At 43.8% G+C, this 18,038-nt stretch overlaps 1 protein-coding gene across 1 annotated transcript in view; it reads left to right on the top strand.

The window, feature by feature from the left end:
- The window catches only part of Cbl (Cbl proto-oncogene), a 91,278-nt gene extending 73,322 nt beyond the window's left edge, over window positions 1-17,956 (top strand). Inside the window, exons 10-16 of the mRNA XM_052757785.1 lie at window positions 1,641-1,772; window positions 1,860-2,234; window positions 3,692-3,786; window positions 6,065-6,205; window positions 6,588-6,685; window positions 7,452-7,634; window positions 8,686-17,956. Coding sequence (XP_052613745.1) covers window positions 1,641-1,772; window positions 1,860-2,234; window positions 3,692-3,786; window positions 6,065-6,205; window positions 6,588-6,685; window positions 7,452-7,634; window positions 8,686-8,978 — 1,317 coding nt within the window. The 3' untranslated portion in view covers window positions 8,979-17,956. The remainder of the gene's footprint in view (window positions 1-1,640; window positions 1,773-1,859; window positions 2,235-3,691; window positions 3,787-6,064; window positions 6,206-6,587; window positions 6,686-7,451; window positions 7,635-8,685) is intronic.
- Window positions 17,957-18,038: the final 82 nt, after the last annotated feature.

Below are 18,038 nucleotides of genomic sequence, written 5' to 3'. Positions count from 1 at the left end.
ATTCTAATTATAGGCATTCAGCTCAGGGACCTGGAGAGGTAGCTCAGTGGTTAAGGACTCTTGGTGCTTTTCCAAAGGGTTGGAGTTCGGTGCCCAATGTCCATGTCAAGGGGCTTGCAACCACTTACACTCTTACCTCCAGCTCAGAGGAATTCGGTGCCACACTCCATCCTCCGTGGTCACCTGCACAGTTGTTATTCACTCACACAGAGACATATTAAAAGTGAAATTTAAAAAGGTGAGTCGTCTCAGTGCTAAATCACAAAAGCTTCAAGGACTTCTAGATTCTAGTGGCTTTGCTCTTTTGTGTCCTCACTCTTCTTGCCAACTAATCATGGTGACCTCACTCTTCTTACTATGTATCATGGTGACCTCATTCTTTTTTGGTTTTTCGAGACAGGGTTTCTCTGTAGTTTTGGTACCTGTCCTGGATCTCACTCTGTAGACCAGGCTGGCCTTGAACTCTGTAGATCCACCTGTCTCTGCCTCCGAGTGCTGGGATCAAAGGCTTGCACCACTACTGCCCGGCAGTGACCTCACTCTTGCCGTCTAATCATGGTGTCCCCCCTCTTCCTCACTTTTCTTGCCGTTTATCCACGGTTTTCATGTTTGCCCATCCTTATTTTCTTATGAAAGTGAAGGGTGCCATAGTGCCCAGCTCAAGAAGCTTGTTACTAAGTTTAACAATATTGTTAAGTCAGGTTTCAAATAAATGAGTAGAACAAAGGGGAAGCGATAGATTTGAAGGTCTTAGGGGAAATCAGCAAGTGCTGGACTAGATACTGATGGAGTGAGAGTTAGCTTGATAAATAACTTAAGATATTTAGTTCTAGTGTTAAGCTAAATTTTCAGCTGGTTTTTGAGGCTTCAATCAGTCTGTCTTTGTCTCTTCAGTGTTTCCTGTATATTTTGGTTGTTTTTAGGAATTTTGCTTACTATGCTTTTTTTTTCCTCCAGATCATATAAATCTTTTGTCTTTAAATTTTTTTATTTATTATTGTTATTTGTATGTGTGTTTGTGCATGATTGTCTATGGGGGCTGGGTGCTGTGGCATTCCTATAGAAGTCAGAAGACAACTGTGTTTTGGGGTTTTTTTTTTTTTAATATTTATTTATTTTATGTATGAGTTCTCTACCTGCACACACGCCTTTATGCCAGAAGAGGGCATCAGATCCCACTAGAGATGGTTGCAAGCCACCAGGTGGTTGCTGGGAATTGAGAGCAGCCAGCGCTCTCAATCACTAAGCCATCTCTCCAGCTCCTAGAGGACAACTTTGTGGAGTCAGCTCTCTTCTTCCACCTTTATATGCACTCCAAGGATCGATCTCGGGTTGCCAGGCTTGCACAGCAAGCACATTTACCTAAGGTGAAGAGATAGAGGGTTGTAGTGATTTTTAAAATTGTAAGGTAGTAAGAGGGTTGTAGTGATTTTTAAAATTGTAAGGTAGGCTCTTTTATGTAGCCTGCTATCTGATTGAGAGTGCCCTCTTATGGTGATATAAACATAGTCCAGGATTCCAAAAGTATTTGTGATTTTAGAGGTTTGTGTGATCACGTAGTATCTGCTGTATGTAGCTTTAGGACTGAAAGATGCTGTTCCCTAGACAGGAGTAACCTGTGTACGTCTCCTTGGTTCTAGGTGGAAAGGCCTTCCTCTCCATTCTCCATGGCCCCACAAGCTTCCCTCCCTCCAGTGCCACCAAGACTTGACCTTCTACAACAGCGAGCATCTGGTCCTGCCAGCACTTCAGTTTTGGGAACTACTTCCAAGGCAAAGCATTATCCATTTCTGCACTTTGCTGGGCCTTTCTTGTATAAAAGTGGTTTTGATTGACTTGTTTCCATCTTGTTTCCATAGGCTGGTTCTGGCTCCCTTCATAAAGACAAACCATTGCCAATACCTCCTACACTTCGAGATCTTCCACCACCACCCCCTCCAGACCGGCCTTACTCTGGAGCAGAAACACGGCCTCAGAGACGGCCCCTGCCTTGTACACCAGGCGATTGCCCATCTAGAGACAAACTGCCCCCTGTCCCCTCTAGCCGCCCAGGGGACTCATGGTTGCCTCGGCCAATCCCGAAAGTACCAGTAGCTACCCCAAGCCCTAGTGATCCTTGGAATGGAAGAGAACTGACCAATCGGCACTCACTTCCATTCTCATTGCCTTCACAAATGGAACCTAGAGGAGATGTTCCTAGACTTGGAAGCACATTTAGTCTGGATACTTCCATGGTGAGTCCTAAATTTTAAACCATTTAGCCTAGTAGTATCTGTGGGTGGCATTTTATGGTCAAAAGTGTTCTGTTGAACTGGGTATGGTGGTAAATACTTTTCATCCCAGCACTTGGGAGGCAGAGGCATTCGGACCTCTGAGTTCAAGGACAGCCAGGGCTGTGTAGAGAGACTGTCTGGGGTGGGGGAAAAGTGTTTTGTTTTATTGACAGAGTTTTGGTCTATATCCCAGGCTGGCCTCAAATTCTTGATCTTTTTGCCTCAGCTTCCTTAAGTAGCTGAGATTACAAGGATGCACAACTGTGCCTGATTCTGAGTCAAAGTTATTCAGTGGGTTTTGTGTAGAATTCAAAGATAGCATAATTCCTTACTTAGGAGAAGTATGTAAACAAAAGCTGAGATGGCTCAGCATAAAGACACTTCCAATCTGAGTTTGATTCCTAGAATGTTGTGGAAAGAAGTGAATTTGGAAAGGGGTCTGCTTAAGAAATACCCAAGGAGCCCAGGTGCACACCTGTGATCCCAGTATTTGGGAAGCAGAGGCAGGTAGATCTTGAGTTCAAGACTAGCCTCGTCTACGTAATAAGTTCTAGAACCGTTAGGGTTACACAATTAGACTCTGTCTCAAATAAAGAAAGGAGAGAAAGACCCAAGAGCTGATACTATGGCTCAGTAGGTAAAGACACTTGTTGGTAAGCCTGATAACTACTCAAGTGTGATCCCTGGAACTCATGTAATAAAGGAGGAGAAGAGAATACTGAAAGTTATCTTGTGGCTTTTACACACACACAATAAATAAATGTCTTTATTATTATTATTATTTTAAAGAAACAAGAGGGGCTAGAGAGGCTCAGCATATAAGAACACTTGCCGCTCCTGCAGAGGACCTGGGTTCAATTCCCAGAACCCACATGGTCTCCTACAAATTCCTATAATTTCAGTTCCAAGATATCTAATGCCCTTTTCTGACTTCTGAGGGAACAAAGCACACATGTGGTATACATATGTACATGCAGGCAAAACACTCACACACATTATTAAAGTCTTCAGAAAAAAAATACATACACACTACACACACACACTTGTGAAAGCATGTTGCTTTTTAAGAGTAAGTTCCAGGACAACAAGGGCTGTTAACACAGAGAAACCCTGTCTCGAAACAAAACAGAAAAGTGTGTGTGTGTGTGGTGTAGTAGTGTAGTTGATGCCAGTAGACAGCCAATTTTGTTTCATCTGTTTTTAGAGTTAGAATGAATAAGGTATTTCCTAGCTTTCTTTTCTCTGACTCTTCCACTTGAAATTCCTTCAGAATCCATAGTGTGATAACCCTTGGGTTTGTGAGATCTGTGGCTATGTTAATATTCTTGTGATTTTTTTTTTCCCCAGTAGGTTGGTAAGAGGAGATACTTAGCTGTAGTTGGGAAAGAGTTCTTTTCAGACCTTTTCTTACTTTGCAGACTATGAATAGCAGTCCAATAGCAGGTCCAGAGAGTGAGCACCCAAAAATCAAGCCTTCCTCATCTGCCAATGCCATTTACTCTCTGGCTGCCAGGTAAGCATATTAAAGCTGTGTTCATTCCGTGCAGTGGGTATTTCTTTTTCATGAGACAAGGCCTCCCTGGGTAGACAATGATGGCCTCAGACTTAGAATTCTAAGCTGAGTGTGTGGGTGCATGCTTGTATCTGGCACCTGAGAGGCTAAGGCAGTAGAATTGCTACAAGTTTACAAGCTAGCAAAACTCCTTTTCCAAACAAACCAGTGGCTGGACAGTGGCTCAGTTGTTCAGTTACTTGCTGCTCTTCCAGAGGACCCGAGTTAGATTCCCAGCACCCACACGGAGCTTCACAACCATCTGTAACTGCAGTTCCAGGGGATCCAGTGCCTCTGGCCTCCTTGGGCCCTTGCACTCATGTGCACATACCCATTTGTAGACAATCATAAATATCTCATGTTTTATTATAACTAAAAGTAATAAAAATGATCTTAAACCAAAAGGTAACCTCACAAGTCTCCCGTTCTGGCCCTATGAGTGCTGTCATTTTTGTGTTTTGAAATATTTTTCTTTTCATTCTTTTTTCTTTCTACGTGTGTATAGGTCAGTCTTGCTGAGTCTTGCCTTTTTTTTTTTTTTTTTTTTTTTTTGGTTTTTCAAGACAGGGTTTCTCTGTGTAGCTTTGGAGCCTGTCCTGGATCTCACTCTGTAGTCCAGGTGGGCCTCAAACTCACAGAGATCCACCTGGCTCTGCCTCCCAAGTGCTGGGATCAAAGGCGTGTGCCACCACCGCCTGGCTAAGTCTTGCCATTTTTATTAATCTTTTTGAAGAATCAATTTTAGCCGGGTGGTGGTGGCGGCGGCGGCGGCGGCGGCGGCACACGCCTTTCATCCCAACACTTGGGAGGCAGAGCCAGGCGGATCTCTGTGAATTTGAGGCCAGCCTGGTCTACAGAGCAAGATCCAGGAAAGGCGCAAAGCTACACAGAGAAACCCTGTCTCGAAAAACAAAACAACAACAACAAAAAGAATCAGTTTGGTTTTGTTATGTTTCTGTGCCATGATTTTTAAATGTGTACTATGGTGGCACATGCCTTTAATCCCAGCACTCTGAAGACAAAAGCAGGAGAATCTCTGAGTTTGAGGCCAGCCTGGTCTACAGAGTGAGTTCCAAGCCAGCCAGGGGTACTAAACAAACAAAAACAAAACAACAAACAAGCAAAAATGTGTACTACTTTTATAATCAGGAAAGCATTATGTAGATACAGAGAGGCAAATAAGTGTTAGTGCTTCTTGTTGATTATTTAGAATATGCAAAAAAAAAAGATACTAAGAAGCATGAGGTGAGGTCATGTTTCTTAAAAAGTTGGTATTTTGACTTAGTCTCCTTTCATAAGGTAGGACTGCAGAAGTTTTTGTTTCATTTTAAGTTTTTGTTTTATGTGGATACCTGAATATATATGCCTGTGTACTATGTGCAGGCAGTGCCCATGGAGATGTACCCAAAGAGGGAATCAGATCCTCTGAAACTGGAGTCACAGATGGTTGTGAGCTGCTATGTGCTTGCTGAGAATAGGACTCCAATCCTCTGGAAGAGCAGCCAGTGCTCTTAACCACTGAGCCACCTCTCCAGCCCCTGAGAAGTTTTAGTGCAGAAAGCTCAGTGAGAATTACATAATATGCGCAGCAATAGCAAGATCCCTGAAGTAGAGGCACAGGGATGTAGCCAGTCTAGCATATGCAAGGTCCTGGGTTTGATTCCTGCACTGTCGAAAAAAGGAAGGAAGGAAGGAAGGAAGGAAGGAAGGAAGGAAGGAAGGAAGAATCAAGAGTCAAAAGTTAAGGACTAATCTAAGATGCTAACGACCAGGTTACTTTTTATCTCTTTATTTTAGATTTTTCTTGTAGGAAATATTGAAGAGAAAAAGAGATCATACTTTAGAGTAATACTTTTGACAAGCTGTGTAATCTCACTATTATAGACAGGTTTTTGTATTGGGATTTGCTGCACATTGCTAGCATTCTGTTAGAAAGCCACCTGCTGTTCCTTGTTTTATGTCTTGAAAAAGAAAAAGAATGCTAACAGAAGCACTGTAACAAAACTTAATTGTGAGTTAAGGATAACTGGAACCTACTGCCCACCCCAGTTTATCATTTGGATCAACTGAAAGTAAAGTTTATAGTTGGTGCATGTTTTCCTAAATACTTGCCATGGTCAGTGGAAATGATAGTGCCCTAGGTGCTGTTTATTTTGTTTTGTCAAATTAAGTTGTATCAGTTCTAAATCTGTTTCATACTTGAAAGTTTTCCAACCTTTATTTTTTTTTATTCTTCCAGGCCTCTTCCTGTGCCAAAACTGCCACCTGGGGAGCAGGGGGAAAGTGAAGAGGACACAGAGTATATGACTCCCACATCTAGGCCTGTAGGGGCTCAGAAGCCAGAGCCCAAACGGCCTTTAGAGTCAACCCAGAGTTCACGGTACGCTCACAACAACCCCAGTTGTAGCCAAGTATATTTACTCAGATAATTCACTTACTGTTTTCCACCTGCTCGCTTTCTTATTGTACATACCATTATCTAGTCAGAATGAAAGCAGAAGGAAAAATCCAGACCCTGAAATGTTTACATCTCTAATGTCAATAAGCAGTTGCATTGTTTGCACAGTAGCATAGTGACTTCCAGAACATGTACACCTTTAGCTTGTCATGAGTCAGTCTCACAGTGTTTATTAATGGTACTGGTACAAAAAGAATATGTTCTGAAAGGATTAGGGTCAGGGTAGTTAGAAGCAGGTTAGTCTTCTTAAGTTTGCAAATACCAATTTTGTTTGTGAAGACCATTGTGCCTCTTTGTGGTTCAGAGCATGTGACTGTGACCAGCAGACTGACAGCTGCACGTATGAAGCAATGTATAACATTCAGTCCCAAGCACTGTCTGTGACGGAAAACAGTGCCTTTGGTGAGTACTTGTCTTCTACTTCAAAATTGATATGCTTGTGTACAGCACCTGTCTGTAATTTTAATACTTGGGAGTCTGAGGCAAAAGGATTGCAAGTTTGAGGCCAGGCTAGCCTACATAACTAAGACCCTGTCTCAAGAATAAAGAGAAGAAAACCAAAGGGATGCTCTGTAACATTTGGTTGAGACAGTTTACCCTAACAGAAAATTACTCTCAGTACTCTTTGGCAAAAAGTCTTTGATCTTGTGCAAGATGGGCCCTGCTTTGCTTTATTTCCTTTTTAGACACTAGTTCCTAACTGTTTTTCCTGCTCTCAGGGCCTGGAGACATCTGTGTTATATAGCCTGGATCTCAGTACTAGCAACTCTTTTATTTCCATTACATTGATAGTTCTTTTGTGTGTGAGTGGTAAATACTCAATTCCCATGTTAAACAGTTTTATCAAGGTGAAAGTTCAAGAAGCCTGCATACACAAGTCCTTTGGCCAATCTTCTCAGGTGAAATGCAGATAGGAAGCTCTAAAATAACACTTGAGTCTGTGGCATCAGCAGCTATTAGCCTTAGCAAGAATGACTGTTGACATGTTCAACGAGAGAGCTGGTTTTATTTTATCTCCATCCACAGGGCCTCAAGTTGTATTTAGTCTACAGTAGACATTTGAGTAACTGGTGAATGAAATGAATGGTTGTATACATGGGTGAATGAATGGATGCCTCTGGATGAAGTATGTCAGGAGAGGACAAAGCGTATACCAACTTTCTTCCAGGGGAAGGGAATTTGGCTACAGCCCACACCAGCACTGGCCCTGAGGAATCAGAAAACGAGGATGATGGGTATGATGTGCCTAAGCCGCCTGTGCCGGCTGTATTGGCTCGCCGGACTCTGTCTGACATCTCTAATGCCAGTTCCTCCTTTGGCTGGCTGTCTCTGGATGGTGACCCTACGACAAGTGAGTCTGCAGGATGCCTACCTGTCCTGGATTGCTGTCTGGCCTCTATTTATAACTGAAAGTCATGACCCTCTGGTGGTAGGAAGTCAGTGAGTGGATGTAGCAGACTGCACTGTATCTAAATGTTGAAAAGCTGGTCCTAGGTCCCACATTAGGAAGTGAAACTCTGTAGGTGGTGTTTAAACCACAGCTCCTCCTGTAGAGGAGCGCAGGGCTTCTAGCTCTTCTGAGTATGTATGTAACGATGGGAGAATTAGGCTTGATGGAAGTTCTTTTTTTTTTTTTCCCCCATAAGCCCTGTCCAACTGGGAAGGAGTGTGCTGCCCTCAAATACATATTTTATGGGCCCAGGGCCCCCCACATTGGTCTCTGGTATCCAGGACTGCTCTTGCACCTGTGGCCGCCTCGTAGGGAAGCAGCCAGAATAGCTGTCACTTTGGAAATTGAAGACAACTTTCAGAACAGCTGATAGAAAAGATCTAACATCTAGCTGCCCTTCTAGGTAGGATCACCACCCAATCTGGCTTATTACTTCTTCTTTGCAGTTTAGGTTGTATTATTTGTAGAAGGAATAATTTAGTTAGTGTGTAAACTTGTTGCTAAGTATAACACACAGTGTAGGTGTTATATGCTTCTCAGAGTCGTAATTACTGTTACAAGAATGGGGGCATGACATATTTAGAAGGTTCTTCACTCTGTGATAAGAGTCTAGATCTAAAACCCAGCTTTTAGTCTGATGATCTAGCTCAGCAGCAGAACCCTTTACCTACTGTGTATATAGCCCTGAGTTCAGTGCTAGCACCGCAAATAAAACCCAGACTTGTGCTAGGCATGGTAGGTAGCTCACTACTGTAATCTCAGCACTCAGGAGACTAAGCTGTGAGTTCAAGTCCAATCTGGGCTATAGAGTGAGCTCCTGTTTCAAAACAAACAAAAAACAGAACTCCAGCCTTGTGACAAAAGAGCATATTATTAGCACATTGTTATTGTTAGTGCCATTAAATTCGAACTTCCCGAGATTTGCGAATATTTTCTTTCCTTTCTCTTTTAGATTTCAATGAGGGTTCCCAAGTTCCTGAGCGGCCCCCTAAACCATTCCCTCGGAGAATCAACTCTGAACGCAAAGCAAGTAGCTATCAGCAAGGTGGAGGGGCCCCCGCTAACCCTGCTGCCATCGTCCCCTCACCACAGCTCTCCAGTGAGATTGAGCGCCTCATGAGTCAGGGCTACTCCTACCAGGACATTCAGAAAGCTTTGGTCATTGCCCACAACAACATTGAGATGGCCAAAAACATCCTCCGGGAATTTGTTTCCATTTCTTCTCCTGCCCATGTAGCTACCTAGCACATCTCTTCCTGCCATGGCTTCAGAGGATCCATGAGCTGGGCTCTTACTCAAGGAGCACCTAGGAAAGCAGTGGCTTCTTTTGGGACATCACAGCGAGGTCCTGCCTTTTCTGTGGGTATTGACACCCATGGTTCCAAGATTTCAAAGCAGTGGAACGAAAATGGAGCACCTGGTGTGTTTCACTGTTGGATTGGTCTTAAAAGTCTGTTTGTAGTCCTTCAGTCCCCATTAGGAGAGAATGGAGTTTATTAAATGATAACCTACCCCTGGAACAGTACAGAAAGCAGAAGTGCTGTGCTGTAGCCCTAGTTAAGGACTTAAGACTTTGTTATTAAGGGTGTGTGTGTGTGTGTCTGTCTGTCTGTCTGTGTCCTATGATTATAAGATTATCCTGCTGTGTGTGAATCCAGGCAGGGAGTTAGCACAAGAGCGTCAGGAAGGAATCTCTGAAGGCTCCCATCTACTGTGGTATTGCACCTAGCCCTGCTGGATGTTACAACCTCAACACTCCCCTCTGGCCTAGATTATCATGTGCTTAGCTAAGTCTTAGAGTGTTAGGATACCCTCTGTCCTTTCCCCTGGAGACACCTTACTCTGCCCTCTCCTCATTGGTGTTCTGTAGGCTTGCTGTGACCTGAAGCCAAGCAACTTACAGGATGTTCTTTTATGTCTGATGGTGTTGGTTTGTTTGGTAGAATAGGTGGGAAGGTACTATTCTGTGGTTACAGTTATGATTGTGCTAGCAGCTAACACTGGTGACTCCAAAGTGCTGTTTCTATAGGAACCTTGAATTTGTTAAAATAAGATGTTTGAATTCTCCTAATTACCTAATGACTGGTTTGAGATAGAGGCCTTCATATACATTCCGTGTCTTCCCCAGAAAATAGTCTGTGGGAGTCTGTTGCCTTGGTGCCAGGTATGTGTTTTTGATGTAGGTCATGAGTCTTTCTACCTAACAGGAACAGAAGAACATTTGTTTCCAGGGTAGCTTTGCAGCCCAAATACCATGGAGCTTTTAGGAAGCTTCAGTCACATACTGTTTAGATTTACACAGTAAACCAGTAAGGACTTACCTATTCAGTCTTTCTTGCCAGTGGTTAATTTCAGCTTAGGGATTTCTCCCTTGAACAGGAGGGAGGTTAACCTTTCAGAAATGATTTCTTTCTTTGCCCTCTAAGGAGTAGGGATAATGTTGCTAGAGTTTTCCTGCCTGGCCCACAGTCAGGACAAATCTCTCTCACCCGCCAGTCCCAAGCCGCTTAAACCCAATCAAATAAACACAGAGACTTATATTGGTTTCAAACTGTATGGCCGTGGCAGGCTTCTTGCTAACTGTTCTTACAGCTTAAATTAATCCATTTCTATTAATCTATACCTTGCCACCTGGCTTGTGGCTTACCGGTACTTTACATCTTCCTTATCCTGATGGCGGCTGGCCGTGTCTCCCTCTCCAGCTTCCTGTTCTCTCAATTTTCCTCTCTGTTAGTCCCGCCTATACTTCCTGCCTGGCCACTGCCAATCAATGATTTATTCATTGACCAATCAGCAACACATTTGACATACAGACCATCCCACAGCAGGATAACCCTAATTACCTTACAGCATTTGCTAATGAGTGGCGCCTTTCCTACATTGGTGTCACCCAGTGACTTGATTGCTCATGTGCCTAGGGCTTTGGGAGTGGTTTCTCTTTCTCCTTCCTTGCCCTCTTATTGGGTCCTAGATATAATCTAATCACTGCATTATCCACAGTATTCACATCATTCATTGAAATCTTTTAGTCAAAGACAATTTGGGACAATGTAGTTGGTGTATTTACAGTTCATCAAGATTTGGAGTCAGTTTGGAGACCTGCTTCTCAGTCCCTGTTATGACCCCTTGGGTTCAATGAGTTCTCTGACTGGAGTCTTGCTGACTTCCCTGGCAGCATTTACCCTTTCTCCTGTCGCATGCAAGCTGTTTTTCTAATGAATCCACTCTATTCTTTAGGTCCAGACAGAAATGACCCACTAAGAGTACACTTTCTTTCCATTCTTAACAATTCTTAACATTTTTGCAGGTAAAACCTTTTGAAGTCTCTTTTGGTTTCTGAATGCTTCAAGGTCTTCGGGTTTTATCCTCTTGCCTCAGAGCTATTTCTGTTCCCAGGGTAGACATTACAGTACTTCATATTGACTTGCCATGGTTACCCAGTGACTCCTCTGCATAGCAGTAAGTAGGAAACAATAGCTTATCATCCACTTCAAAAAGCTTGTGACATCCAATTTTGTGTTTCTTTGAATATTGAAAGCCTAAACCAGGCATGTTGACATGTGCCTGTAATCTCAGCACTTGGGAGATGGTGGCAAGATGATCAGGAGTTCAGTGCCAGCTCAAAGCTACTCAAAACAAACAACAGGGGTTGAAGAGATGGCTGATCGGTTAAGAGCATTTGTTCTTGCAGAGGACCCAAGTTGGGTTCCTCGCAGCTACATGGCAGCTCACAACCATCTGTCACTCCAGATCTAGAGAGATCTGATGCCCTCTTCTGACCTCTGTGGGCACCAGGCACACACACGGTGTGCATACATACATGCAAACAGAACATTCATATACATAAAATTAAATAAATTTTTAAAAACGTATTTAAAAACAAAAGAAAACAAAAATTTGAAGACCTCAACAGAACTAGGAAAAAGCTACAGGCCCAGTCTGTCTCTATTGGAGTGTTTCTTTCCCTGCAGATAATAGCTACTATCTGAAGATCTATCAAGAAAACAAATCATTGACTACCTACCTTTTGCCTTTTCTGTGTATCCAAGTCTTCTGTGGAGGGCTAAGGATGTAGCTCAGTTGGTAGAGTGCTTGTCTAGCATTCACAAAGCCCTGGTTCAGTCCCACACCACATAGAACAGATTGTGCTGAGGCATACCTTGAATCCCTAGCACTCAAGAGGGTGGAGACAGAATTAGAAGCTCAAGGCCACTCTTGCCTACATAGCAAGTTTGAAACTAGCCTGGGCTACATGAAACCCTGCCTCCAAAAGAAAACAAAAACCAAATCTGTGGCAATTACTGCCCATACTATCTAGGGAAATGAAAGTTTTGTCCTGCCCTTAGCTGGGCACCCATGTAGCTCTGAAATGGGTGTTGAGTGGGGGTGAGTGGCTGTTAAGTCCCTATGCTGGGCAGACACATCTTTGATTAGCGTGGGTGTTGGTTTATCAGATGTGTATCTGCAGGCATCAAGGTTTCAGACCATTGTGTGTAGGCCTTTCCTTTGCTCTCAGGATATTCTGGGGCCCGGGCCTGATATTATTAGGTAGCCTTAGGAAGGTTTCATGCCACTCATTTTGAAGATAGTCTCCAAATTTGAATTTCTTTTTCCTTTGAAGGCACCAATAACCAATTCTTCATTTTCCATTTGTATGGTAAGTTCTAATTCTTTGGCTCTTCTTCTGAGTTTACCTACAATCGCCCTTTCGTAAACAAGCTTTATTTTGAGTTTTGCTATTTTTGGCAAACCCATCCCTTTTCCCCCGCTCTGTGTTACAGTTAAGAAAACAGCTTTAACATTTTCCTTTTCCTCAACTTCATTAGGCCGTCTTATTCAACAAAGATTATTGCTCCCTCTGTGTCTTTGTGGATTGCTTTACATGCCACCTCATTGATGGGTCACTGTCTTGCCAGGGCTCCAGGCAAGGCTTTTCTAGTCCAGTCCCAGGACTAGACTTTTCTAGCTGCCCTCCCACTGTCCTTCTAAAGTGAAAAGCTTTTTAAATGTCTTTAAAAACCTGTGGGTTCTGAAATATACCTCCTAGTTAACAAACTGGGCAGCTCATGATCTCAGCCTTTGTATGTTAGTATTTATTTAAGCAGTGAATTGACCCTAGCTGACCATTCTCCTTCACTTATTCCCCTCTTCCTCCTCCCCGCCCCACCCCATTTTCTTTCTCTTTCAATTCTCAGACATACCTGTCACTGGACCACAGTGTGTGATAGTAGTACTGGCATCCTTCAGCTGTTCTGTGGGTTTTTTTAAACTGGGGAGGGCATCTGGGATGGATAGGAGTCACTATTCTTAATATTTAAAATATTTATTTCCTCTGTGGGAAAGAAAATGTGTTTTATGGTCCAAGTAGCAAATTTACAAGTTAATTTTTGTAATATAACTTGCTTGCAGACCAAACCAAGGACCAGCTGTGTATTTCTTTTATGGCACCATTAACAGGATTTAGTCTTTCTGTGATGATCAGCAATGGTGTTAATGCTGAATGTTCTCCTACCTCACATCATGAGAATCAGAAGGCTGCTGGCCTTCTCAGACTTTCCTTCTTTCTGTTGGCCTTTCTGACTCTGGAATGATCACTCCACTAAATAGAATATTCTAACCACTGTCCTGACTATAACCATTTGCTAATTTCTGCAAATATTGGAGTGATTGCTATGTGTCAGAAATGTCAGCTATATGTTCTTCCCTGCCACCTCATGGTGATTTACTGGTGTTGGGAAGTTAACCATGGGCTGTCCTTAACACTGTTTGCATTTGACCATACATGTGTGTATTCACAACTCTTTTATGTAGAGTTACCTTTCATTATAGAGCTGTCCTGCTTAAAATTGGCCCAAGACTTTCCTGTGAACCCCTGTTGTCTTCCTGTAGCTTTGATAATATTTGGAAGATTCTCTTGTGTATACCTCATGGATTATCCTTTTTTGCTACAGATTCCTTAAACTCTTCAGTGGGTTGAGGGTCCACTGACTGAGAGTTGCACAGTGTTTAAGCAAAGCTTTTGCTGCAGTCTGCTTTCCAATCCAGTGCCTTCTTTATCTTTTTACTGAGCTGCTTTTGTCCCCAGTCCTCCTTGTTGGAAAGGTTTTGTTTTTACCCTTCTGGGACCTATTACCATCTCCCTTACAATTTGGAATTTGTTTTTCTTTTCTTCAACAATCCTTGTGGCTAATTCTGTCTTAGGAGAGGTGGAAGGGTTGGAAAGGGTGAGGACCTGATTCTCAGTCTGGTCTTGTAGGAGCTGGTCAGGAACTGAGGCTGGATTCTGTCCACATAAGCCTTCCCAGAGCAGGCAGCTTATGATAGGTACCAGAGCCTAACTGCCAACACTATCATCTGGCACTTGAAGCTTCACAATTCAGCAGAAGTACCCTAGCACTACACAGAGCATCTGGATTCAACTGTGATAGCAGTCACACACACACACACACACACACACACACACACACACAGCCATTTAATGCATGGGAGACTTGGTTCTTGTGTATTACTGGGCTGGAAAAGTTAGACATAGTCCCTCCTGCTTCACAGCATATTGGTATACATGACTTCAAAATAGATACCCTTGTTCTTGAGTTCACTTGATCTTCTTACAGTGAATGTGGTTCTTCAGATTAGCTCAATAATTCTTGGAAAGAATGGGAGAAAGTTAAACCTGTCTACTGATTCCATGGGCCAGACCAGGCACCCCGAGGGAGTCTGTACTGGGCCGTATCTCTTGAGGGGATCTGTTGGCCAAGCTAGAACTCATGGAACAAGCCTGTCTTTCAGCTCTTGAAAGGTCGAAGTAGAATTAGGAATTTTAGGCCAGCCTCAGATACATTGCAAGGTGAAGGCGAGACTGGACTCTATGAATGTCTTGTATGTTCATGGAGAATATTTTCTCCTCTTCATTTCCAGCAACAGGGAAAGCAGCAACACCATTTGGTGCATGAGTGGAGATGCTCTCTTCAAGTGCGAATTACTGATGGAGTGGTTTCACTGCCAAGGGGCCTTTGGGTTCTTCCGCTGTAGTTTTCTTTATGTCTGACAGTTTGAAGGTGTAATCTTTCATTGTGGGAAAGTCATGGAGGCAGGAACATGAGGTACCTGGTCACACTGTGCCTGCAGTCGAGGAGCAGAAGACAGTAATACTTAGGTTATATTCTTAAGGCAGAATACACTCAGCGAAAATACTGATTTGAGGGTTCATACCCCCATTGAACCTTACAGGGAGAACAGAGATATTGTGGCAGATTGAGAGCTTCCAAGAAGAGATATGCAAAGGAACTTCCACACTGGAAGCACAGTTGCATAGTTTCTGTTCTGCTATTCATCTGGGAAGTTGAAGAAATACCCCCTGCTCCCTGCCTTTTGTTGGCTTTTCGAGTACAAGGTTCCTCTGTATAGCCCTGGCTGTCCTGGAACTCGCTCTGGAGATCAGGCTGGCCTTGAACTCAGAGATCCCCCTGCCTCTGCCTCTGGAGTATTGGGATTAAAAGCGTGTGCCATCACTGGCACCACCACCACCCAGCTGGAAATCCCTATTTTTAACTTACTCAGAGTCACTATTATCTTTCCTTTTGTTCTCCTTAGAGTCTTGGCACCCAAGATTACTTTCCCCTAGTCTGTTCTTGGGTGGCATTTCGTAGCCTCCATTCACCCTCCAGTCCTCTTCCGTGTTCCTTAAAGTGCAGCTCTTAGCCTCCGCTGTAGCTGCTGCCTTTCGGCTTGGCTCTCTTCTGGTTTTAGTGCTGAATACCTGTTCACTCTCTGGGCTCTTGACCAGTCTCCTACATCCCTCTTCTTTGTTTGTCTTTCTGTGAGGGAGCCTGCAGTGACGTTCCTAGCTCTGCTTTCCTAGGCGCCATTGAGACATTTGCCAGGATCCAGATATTTCCTGTGTCTAATTAGCTTGTTCTGTGAGCTCCTTCCACAAGCTACCTGTGTCCTCCCTGTCTGTTGCTTTTTCTCTGGTCCTGTAATAAGTGTGTGGGTTTTGTTTGTTTGGGTTGGGTTGTTTTGTTGTTGTTGGGGTGGGGGTGGGGGGAGTAAAACGATGCTTCTGCTTGCCTGGATCTTTGGAATCCCATCTTAGAGCCTGCCCTGTGTTTTAAGGCATATCATACATACTACCCTGCTTTTAACTTCTAAATATTCAAGTCCTTTGGTATACACAGAAGTAACCTACTAATCCAAAGATACACATTGAGGCACATAGGAAGGGCAAGAGCAGATCATCAGATTTTGCATTTGATGTCTAGTCTAGGCTCCTGAATGAAGATGAGAGGGATAGTAGTGCCATGTGCCTTCAGTGTCCCAGGAAATCTGGGTTAGTTGCAAGGCAAAGTACCGGTGTTTCTTGGTTCTAGTAAGTAGCACAAGACTTAAGAGATGGAGAAATAGGGACAGGGAGGGCCCTACACATTGTTTTGTGCCTGATGAAGAGCACCATGGGGAAGGGCCAGCTGCCGACCAACAGCTGCTTGGAGATCTTGCAGCCTCTTCCCTGTTTTAGTGCTTGAGAAAAATGTGGCTGACCACTCCTTGTCTTGTACAGAGCCCAGGCTGAGCGCCAGCCTCAGATCTACTGATTTGGCAGCTGAACAAATCAGCCCTGAGTTGTGATCACCTGGCCCTGCAGTCCTGATTCAGTCCCACAACTGAATGTGAGATGCAAACTCCAATTTTCCTTCCCTCTAAAACAGAATGGAGGCCAGAGAAGATTGCTCAGTGCATGCTGTGTACAGCTCCTCAGGCTCACACTGCCTCCTCACATAGGCCCGGAAGTGGGGTGTGTGGTGCCTGTGTTGCTCCTTCCCCACTACCTCTCACCCAGTGGTGGAGAGGGTGACCATGTTGGCTGTCTTGAAGTGGTAAGAGGATGACAGACCCTGAGCTCTCTCTCGGCCTCTCCCCTGCTCTCTGGGCTAGTGAGCCTGCCTGCAATGCACAGGAGAGGGGCTGGCCTCTGACCGCCTCCTCAGCACCCTTACGTGGGAAGTCTGACCTCTGCTGAGACATGCTGGGCATGGCAGCTGTAAGGTACCTCCTACATCTGCTTTCTGGCTGTGCTGACTTGGGATTTTTAACCTTATATATCTTTTTCCTTTATTCAAAACAAAACAATTTTTAGCACACTGAAAAAAAAAAAGCCAAATGTTTTGTGCCTTTCTAAGGCAGCACTGTATCCCAGGCTGCATTTTAGGACTTAATATGGAAATACCAGAGTCTGAGCTCCTCTACCTTGAGTATCTTTAGCCCTAGAGTCTTGGGGACAAGGATGTCTGGCTGGAGAGGTGGCACATAGGTGCCTGTAGTCTCCTTCCTCTGCCAGGAGGCTTCATTGGAAAAGAGCAGCATTTTCTCCTGGCATCACTTGGTTGGTCCAAGCAGCCGTTAGTGGTCCTCTGCTCTAGATGTCCTGCTCACGAAGCCTCCTGGTAGCAGTGCCCTGCCGAGTGGAGCTGAGAGGGACTCTCCCGGGAAGGGGAGATGGTTCATTTGTTGTCTTTTCATTTTGCTGGATCTTGAGCCAGCTTCAACCTCCTGCCTCTCCTCAGACGTGGCTTTCATTTGAAGGCTCCAACCTTAAAGCAGTAAGTGGCTGGTACCCCCCCCTCCAGAGTGTCTGCTTGCACCCAGGGAGGGGCCGTGGGACCCGGAAGCCTTTCACTAATACGATTATCACAGGTTTCAACCCCAAGTTGTCTTACCTCCCTTTCCCTGTTTCCCCCCTGCCTGTAGCTAACAAAGAGTAGGGGATAGAAATAGTTCTTAAGTTCCTCCTCATTCAAGATCTTAAAATTCTTGACTTGGGTGGGGCAAGAGAGAACTTGACATTTTCCCCAGAATAGAGTCCCAATTTGTATATCAGTGTTAAGAGAACAAAACACACTTAGGTGAGATTCTCGTGGACTATTTTTTAAATGTCATTAATATAAAAAGATTTCTATTAGCAGTATTTAATCAATCACTCTCCTATAAAGAGCAGACAGAGGTAAATACTCCTGCAGAGTAGTAGAGCTTTAAGACTCAATTCTCTCAAGTCCATGTTGTTTTGCCAGTGTACTGATGTGTAGAGGTCTGTTATACTAATTAGAGGTCTGTTATACTAATGTTATTTATTAATTTTTTTCATTTCCATACAGTTAACTAAAGAGCTTTTTCAAGCACCCATGTCTGTAAAAAAAATATTTTTAAATAAAATTTCTTTTGTTGTAGCACACTTGGGTTCTGGCTCGTCTGGGGCTGGGGGGTAATACACAGGGAGGGCAGATTTGAGACTAATGGCAGTGGTGGAGGGGA

This window comes from Peromyscus californicus, unplaced genomic scaffold (assembly GCF_007827085.1).
Source record: "Peromyscus californicus insignis strain IS unplaced genomic scaffold, ASM782708v3 Scaffold_11__1_contigs__length_118956290, whole genome shotgun sequence".
In the NCBI taxonomy this organism is placed as follows: domain Eukaryota; kingdom Metazoa; phylum Chordata; class Mammalia; order Rodentia; family Cricetidae; genus Peromyscus; species Peromyscus californicus.
Note: the sequence above shows the minus strand (reverse complement) of the source record. Positions and strands in the feature narration are given on the sequence as shown.